The sequence below is a fragment of the Echinops telfairi genome, unplaced genomic scaffold (genome assembly GCF_000313985.2).
Source record: "Echinops telfairi isolate 266 unplaced genomic scaffold, ASM31398v2 ScPeMD7_7409;HRSCAF=8447, whole genome shotgun sequence".
NCBI classification, from domain to species: Eukaryota; Metazoa; Chordata; class Mammalia; order Afrosoricida; family Tenrecidae; genus Echinops; species Echinops telfairi.
The window spans coordinates 17,858,131-17,866,026 of NW_022111309.1; the positions used below are offsets into that span (position 1 = coordinate 17,858,131).

Consider the following 7,896-nt stretch of genomic DNA (forward strand, 5'->3'; position numbering starts at 1 on the left):
TTCCCCCTCCCCACTCTCCCACTGACCTCCCTCCATCACACACCTATCACCTGACCAGATCCAGGTACTTCTCCCACTTCTCGGGCTTCAGCACTCCAGTCAGTTCTCTCAGGGCTCCGTCCTCCTTCCACACTGAACTTCTCCTTCCCAGGACTTTTCCTCCTTCCCTCTCACCCATTCCATTTTTTCACCCAGCAGCCAAAAGGATCTTTGCAGATGAAGGTCTGACCACTCCTCTCTCTGGACTATAGTTTTGGTCCTATCGGCCTGTCATAACTCCTATGCTTCCTCTAAGACTCAGCTCACCTCTTCCAGGAAGCCAGCCCTGACTTCTCCATGAACTTGCTCCCCAGGCTCTCTCCCACTGCCCCCAGAAGCCAAGCCATACATGCCCCTAGTCAGCCACTCAGCATTGCTTCCTTTCCAAAGCCTGTCTGGGTCACGGCTGAGGATGACTGGCCTTGACTTTTGTTTCCTCATATGCTGGCACTGTTCGAACCATTGTACATAGATTCTCTAATTTGGTAGAGGGTTCTGGTGGCATAGTGGTTATGAGTTGGACTGCTAACCACAGGCTCAGCGGTCCAAAACTACCAGTCTCTCTTCAGGAGAAAGACGGGCTTTCTACTACCGTAGAATTACAGTCTCGGAACCCTACAGGGGCAGTTCTACTTTGTCCTATAGGGTCACTATGAGTCGGCGTTGACTCCGTAGTAGTGAGGTTTTGTTGCTGTTGTTGTTTTACAGACTTTACAAATGAAGAATGGAGACCAGAGAGGGGAAGCAGTTTGTCCAGGCTCACAAATCAGGGCAGTGGCAGGACGGAGATTAGAATCTAAGAAGTGTGTTCATTGGTGGAATGAAGTAGTCATGGGAGCCCTTGCTGCATGTGAGCAGAGAGCTGGAGAGAAGCCTGGGGGGCCGCATCTAGGGCAGAGCCAGCTTACCTTCCTTGGTGCCATTCAGCCAGTATACGCCCTGCTGTGTCTGACTTTTGATGGACGATATTGGTGCTATCCACAGGTAGCTGCAGAGAGGCCAGAGGCCAGGTGGTAAGAGGTGGTAGCCCTTGCCCAGCTTCTAGTGTCTGCCCAACTCTCACACTAAATGCCCCATCTTCTTGGTCCCAGGAGGGAGCACTTGGGCATGGACACGGGGGCTGGGTTCACAAGGGACCCATTGCAGTGCCTGTGTCACTCAGGGACCCCATGTGCTCACTTGAACTCTGAGGGGCGGGTGACGTTGGACTCAGGGTCCAGGAGGAAGTGCTTCTGGGAGATTTTCCCCAAGCTGGTATCCACAGTGATGACCGGGAAGCCCATCTGCAGGATCCAACGGTCCATGATGGTGCGCACGGAAGCGGGCAGGTTGAGGGTAGGATTCTCGTTTACAGCCTGAGGGCAGAGCCAGGCAGTGTTGTTGTCAGCAGCCCCAGGACAGCCCCTCACCTGCAGCTCCCGTGGGGCCACCTTGGTGGGGCAGTGCTGGGCCGGCTGATCAACTTCCCAGCTTGGCTTCAGTCTGCATCAATTAAGCAAATATACGCGGCTACCTATTCTGTGGCCCACCCTGCGCTGTCCTGAGCACCTTCATGCTCATGTAGGGCCCCCTGGGCGTATGTGCACACTTGGTGAGTGGAGGGAAGAAAGGTACCCAGGTGGGACTCTGGGAGACGGTATAGTGGTGGTTTTGTCATCTTGGATCTTGTTCAAAGTTGGAAGGGTGCCAGGGCATGGAGGAGGGCTGGACTTTCAGATAGTGCAGACCCGGCAATGCATGGAGGTGGAAAGGAGGCCGGAGGTACTGGCGCCACCTTGCCCACCAGGCTTGTGGGAGAATTCTGTAAGGAGGACCTTGGTCTCTTTCTGGTCTGAGAGGGCGCCGGGTGGGGACACTTGGGAACTGAATAGACAAGGTCAGGAGTGAGGGTTTGGGAAGCTGCTGGGTAGCCCCGGGGGAAGATTTGGTGTGGGGCTCTACAGCGACCAGGGGCCCAAGGGACCACCATCTTGGCTGAGAAGAACAACAGAACAAGGCGGGCAGTGGAACCATGGGAATGATAGTGGGAGAGGGAGAGGGCACAGCAGGAGGCAGGGGGACCTCTTCAGAGACTGGAAGGGAGGGGGGGTCAGCCCTTCCACCTGGGAGAGAGTGGGCTTTGACTTTGCCCCACAAAACAGGGGCTCCCTTGGGGAGGAGATGAGCCAGTCAGGGTGCGATGTAACAATGATGAGAAATACAACCTTCCTCTAGTTCCTAAAGGTTTCCTCCCCGCTCCCACTACCATGACTCGAATTCTATCTTGCAAGACTGGCTAGACCAGAGGAGGTACACTGGTACAGATAGGAACTGAAAATACAGGGAATCCAGGACGGATGAGCCCTATAGGACCAGTGGTGTGAGTGGCAAAACAGGGAGGGTAAAGGGAGAATGGGTAGGAAAGAGGGAACCGATTACATGGAACTGTGTGTGACCTCCTCCCTGGGGGACAGACAATCAAAAAGTGGATGAAGGGAGACGTCGGACAGGGCAAGATATGACAAAATACCCATTTATAAACTATCAAGGGCTCATGCGGGAGGGGGGAGCGGGGAGGGAGGGGAAAAATGAGGACCTAATGTCGGGGGTTTAAATGGAGAGAAAATGTTTTGAGAAACGATGTACAAATGCGCTTTACACAATTGATGTGTGTATGGATTGGGATAACAGTTGTATGAGCCCCTAATAAAATGTTAAAAAAGAAAAACAAACAAACAAACAAAACAGGGGCTCCTTAGATCTGTGTATGCCAGGTAGGGAAGACAGGGGCCAAGGGTGGTGGTGTGCAGTGGCAGGTTGGGCCATAGGGCAGCTGGAAGTGCTGAGCAGGGGAAAGGGCTGGCTTTGGGAACCGAGATAGCTCATTTCCTTGCCTCTAAGCTCAGATGAAGGAGCCCTGGTGATATAGTGGTTAGGCCTGGGGCTGCTAACTGCAAGGTCAGCAATTTAAACTTTCCAGATGCTCCTTGGGAGAAAGACTAGGCTTTCTACCCCCATAAAGAATTAACTGTCTCGGGGACTCACAGGGGCAGTTCTACCCTGTCCTATAGACCACTGGCTGTCAGTGAGTGAAGCTAAGCTAAAGAGCCACATTGCACCGGTTCCCTCAAGGAGTTTGTTATAATGTGAGAGAGACCAAGGCTAGGGGCCTTGACAACTCATCTGGATGCCCATTTTATAGCTGAACAAGTGAGATTCCAAATGGCTTTGCTGACACCTTCCTGAGAATGGCCAGACCTCATTTGCTGACACATGCACTGTTCCCAGGATGGTCAGCATCTTCCTACCCCAGCAGAATGGCTTCAGGAGAGCCTGCCATTACCTACCATCTGCAGGTGCTCCCACAGGTCCAGGTAGTTGGTGTTGTTGTAGGCAAACTTGTGCAGGTAGGTCTGGGGGAGACAGGCCACTGTGAGGACCAAGGTCCTGTCCCCAGGCTCTACCACTCACTCTAGGGCTGGGCTGGGGCTGGGGCAGGTGCTGAAGGAAGACCATCCACCCCCGGTAATGGGCACTCTGGCCAATGGGTACTCACAGACAGGCCCTTCTTGAAGACATCCTCGGTCAGGAAGTTGGAGAGCATCCTGAGGACTGAAGCTCCCTGGTAGTAAGCGAGAGGAGGGGCTCAGAGGTCTGGGCTGGATGCCCGTCAGGCTGGGGCTGGCCCCCGGGCCGTCTGGCCGAGCCCCCATCCTGAGGGCGGGGCTCACCTTGCTATAGGAGATGGAGTCGAACACCTCACTGATCTGGGCTGGTGTGTTGACCTCATTGGCTGGGGAGGACAGTGGGTGGGAGGAGGCCAGCGCATCCACAGCCATCACTCGATACACGTCATTCAGCACCATGAGGTCTTTCTGAAAACCCCCAACGACCATCAGCCCACTGGCCTGGGTCGGGACAGCCCAGATCCACCCCTCCTTGGACCCCAGGGCTCCTGGGCAGCTGGCTTACTATGTTCCAGGTAGGTTCTGCGAAGTCAGCACCCAGGTACTCCACGTAGGAGGCAAAGCCCTCGTTCAGCCACAAGTCATTCCACCAGGCTACTGTAACCAGGTTCCCAAACCACTGTGGGGAGAGGGGTCAGTGGTAAGCCACTGTCCTCAGCAGGACAACTCAGGGCTACCATGGTTCTGCCATGCCACGTGGGATTCTCCCCATGCTAAGAGTACCTGGTGGGCCAGCTCGTGAGCAATCACGGTGACCACCCGCTCTTTGTTGCTGCTGGAAGAGGACAGCTCGTCGAAGAGCAAGGCGCTCTCCCGGTAGGTGACCAGCCCCCAGTTCTCCATGGCTCCCGCGTTGAAGTCCGGCAAGGCAATCTGGTCTGAGGGGGTGAGGTCAATGGCAGAATGACCCTGGATGTGGAGCCCCGTCCACTGTCCCCCACCACGAGAGCTTGCCCCCTCACTCACCAGACTTTGATAGTGGGTAGGATGTGTTATAATGCTGGGTAAAGAAGTCCAGAATGGGGCCAGTCACCCTCAGGGCATAATTGCTGTGGCCTGCTAGGGTTGCATTGGGTCGAGCCCAGATGCGGATCTGGAAAGAGAGTTGAAGGTAGGTCACAGTGGGCCCATGGGCCCGGTGCAGGGGGATGAGTCTGGGACCTGCAGGGGTGGGCTAGCCTATGGGAGGCCTGGTCAGCAGGAAGGGGCTTTGGGATTTTGAGGAGCTTTGGGTCCTAGTGAGGAGACTAGGGGGCGGCGGGGAGAGAAGGTAGCCACAGTCACATCTCTCTGGTTACTTCCGGAGGAAAGGACAATATTCTAGTTTCTCAGATGCAGAAACGGAGGATCAGAGAACATAAGAAAGAAGCTCTCTGAGATCCCTCCGAACAGTTCCACCGCTGTTCTGAAGATCCACTGCTGGGGCAGGAGGTAGGGCGGGTCCCAGGTGGGGCCAGCTTCATACCTGAACGCCGTTGGTACTTGTCTCCTCCACGGAGGTGAACTCACTGACAATGTAGGCCAGCAGGTAAGTGGACATAATGGGAGTGGTTTCGAACTCAGTGATATTCCAGCCGGGCTCTCCAGTGAGGGCAAAGGAACCTGGCGTGGGCATCCATGGTATGAGGATGTGTGCCCTCCCCTACCTTGCTCCCCATAACTGTGTGGCCCGGGACAGAGCCCACTCACCTTTGGGGGGCATGTTGGACAGAGCAGTGAGGTTACTGGGATGAATGATGGTGATGTTAAACGTGGCCTTCATGGCAGGCTCATCGAAGCAGGGGAAGGACTTCCGGGCATCCGCAGCCTGCATCTGTGTCGTAGCCACCACCCTATGGTGATACGGGTGTTAGAGGTGTGCAGACAGAGTCCCCGAGTCCTAGGGGCGCACGGGGCCTTAGGGGCATTTGCACTTGCATGAGTGCCTGGGTGGCCATTCTTGTAAATACCTGCTCTCCCTTCTCCCCCAGTGGAGCACTGTTGCCCCTCACCCCTGACTCCTTGATATGGAATAGGGAAGCCCTCCAGCAGGGTCTACTATCACAGGGGCCGTTACAACAGAAGTGATAGTCCAGTCAAGGGCCAACCAGGCTCAAAGCCCTCAACTGGAGCTCATGCTGGGCCTCCAGCATCCCTCTGCTCTCTGCCTCGGCATTTAGGGTCGGTCCCCACCACACAGACCCATCACGGACTTACTTTTTGACGTTCCCCTCCATGTACTCGCTTCGGTAGAAGCCGGCCAGGTCGTCGGCCAGCTCCCCTACAAACTGGCTGTCCAGCTCATACACGTTGTTCTCCACCAGGGACTCCTTCAGATGCAGCACCATGTACTCAGTAAGCGCAACCATGTCCCTCCTGTCAATTGCAGGGGCCTGGGAGCCCCCTATGCCCCGCAGGACCACCTCGGTGGTGTAGTTGAGCTTCTTGCTGTGGATGATGATGAGGTTGGTGGCCTGCTTGCAGACGAAGCGGACAGTGCTCCTGCCCGTGAAGACGTACAGGCCCTGGCTGTTGGGGGTAAGGTAGGGCCTCAGGGTCACACTGTAAGACTCGGGTATCAGCGTCGTGGGCAGGCGGTATTGGTTCCATGGCTGGTTTGGGTCCAAGGTGGTGGCCGAGGTGGGGCTTGTGGCGGCCGAGGTGGGACTTGTGGTGGAGTGCCCTGGGCCAGAGTTCTCTGCGTTCTTGTTCTTCTCCTGGGAGTACACCACAGACAGCGCGATGATGGTGCATAGGGCCGCCACCCCCAGGACGATGCCCAGGATGCCCAGGGGCTTGGAGATGTAGAAGCCCTTAGCCATGGTGAGGGCGGGCAAGGAGCTGGGTGGCTCAGCACGGGCAGGCAGCAGAGTGGCCTCGGGCTGGGCTTTTATCCGACAGGAGGAGGAGTTGAGCAGCCAGCAGACTGGGCAAAAATTAACCAAAGCGCTGGCAGGCAAAGGTCACTGGGCTAGGCGGGGGGTACACTGTGCCCAGGGCTCTGGAGAGGAGCTCCAGGCGTTCAGGGTGCAGTCAGGCTTGCCTGCTGGGAGCAAACAGAGTGTCTGGTTACAGACTGCGGGCCTGTCCTGGAGCCAGCCAGCCTCAAGGCTGAAGGGCAGGCTGCGGCCCAGCCTAATGGATAGAGGAAGCAACGCGGCATCCATCTGTCTGCAAGCCCAGTCAGTAGGAAATGCAACAGGAGGATTAAGGTTAGAGTCGAGAAAGAACTTCCCAAGAGCAAGAAGTCAGAAATGTCCACAGGTCCCGAGTCCTGTCAAGAGCTTGCTGGGTCATTTGTCTAGCTGGATCCCTGGAAGGATTCCTGGGCTGCCCATGACATGGTGTCAGCCCCCAGTCTAGAGCAAGGGCTTCTTCCAGGTTCACCTCACTGTCACTTCTTGTCAAAGAGTTTTTACTCAATTATCAGCTTTTGTTGTTTTCTTTTTTAAGGTGATGAAGCTGGTGGAGGCTTAACCGCTTCCCAGGTGTAACCTGGGGCAGGTAGCTTTTGCTTTCTGAACCCGTTCCCTCGAAAATAAGTCAGGCCATTTTCTTCCCAGATTTAGGGGACAGAGTTAATGTGAAGCACTACACACTACATAGTAGAATCCCCATATCATTCCCTTCTGCCTTCCCCAGAAGGCAAACCATTGCCTCTCTTCCTGTCCTTGGTAGAGATGGTGATCATCCTTGCTCTTACTGAAAGCAAGTTCCTTATCACCATTTCAGGAGCCCCCGGGAAGCCGGGAAGCCCCGGGTAAGCCCTCAACTGCTACATGGGTGGGGTTCAAACTCCCCAGGTGCTCCCTGGAAGGGTACAGCCCAGAACACCCTCTGAAGCAGTGCCCATTTGCAACATCCGGTCACACTGAGTGGCAACGGCTTGAGAGCACACAGCAGCAACACCATCCTCAGTTCAGCGACTAAGCCTTGACACCATCCCTCCTAAACCCCGCCCCTAATCCACTGGGTTCTCACCACCATGTGGGTGCCGCTGCACCCTCAGCGGTCCCCTGCTGGCCCCCAAACCTGCTTGCTACAGCATTCAGATCTTGTTTACGCAACTGCGTAAAACGTTCCCTTTGCTTTTAGATCCCAGATCCCAAACCCACACGCACCCAGTCTGCTTCATCTCCTCTCTGTTGAGAAGTGCTGGTCACCCTGGTCTCCCTCCAGCCCCTCCAATTTGCTGTGGGGCCTATGCTTCGGGACCATGGCGTGTGTCGGTCCCCGTGCCGGGACTGCCTTCGCTCTCCTCCGGTCTTGGGTGAAACTTTCTTCTGTGAATTGAGTAGAAGCCTATACAGCAGTCCCTCCGTTCCCCATTCAGCCATTATGCACATGTTACCTCATCTCATTCAGTGCAAGCCCCACAATGCAACACCATGTGCCCCACCTCCTCTCTGCACTTCATGCCTCTAGCCCTCCT

General features: G+C 55.6%; 1 protein-coding gene across 1 annotated transcript in view; it reads right to left on the bottom strand.

Annotated features, from left to right (window-relative positions):
- The window catches only part of LOC101640699 (alanyl aminopeptidase, membrane), a 17,509-nt gene extending 11,127 nt beyond the window's left edge, over window positions 1-6,382 (bottom strand). The window contains exons 1-12 of the mRNA XM_013006477.2: window positions 5,682-6,382; window positions 5,175-5,317; window positions 4,951-5,087; window positions 4,452-4,578; window positions 4,209-4,363; window positions 3,991-4,104; window positions 3,750-3,893; window positions 3,575-3,640; window positions 3,366-3,431; window positions 1,219-1,394; window positions 948-1,027; window positions 307-419 (exon numbers count right to left, since the gene is read on the bottom strand). Coding sequence (XP_012861931.1) covers window positions 307-419; window positions 948-1,027; window positions 1,219-1,394; window positions 3,366-3,431; window positions 3,575-3,640; window positions 3,750-3,893; window positions 3,991-4,104; window positions 4,209-4,363; window positions 4,452-4,578; window positions 4,951-5,087; window positions 5,175-5,317; window positions 5,682-6,286 — 1,926 coding nt within the window. The 5' untranslated portion in view covers window positions 6,287-6,382. The remainder of the gene's footprint in view (window positions 1-306; window positions 420-947; window positions 1,028-1,218; window positions 1,395-3,365; window positions 3,432-3,574; window positions 3,641-3,749; window positions 3,894-3,990; window positions 4,105-4,208; window positions 4,364-4,451; window positions 4,579-4,950; window positions 5,088-5,174; window positions 5,318-5,681) is intronic.
- Between the last annotated feature and the right edge of the window lie 1,514 nt (window positions 6,383-7,896).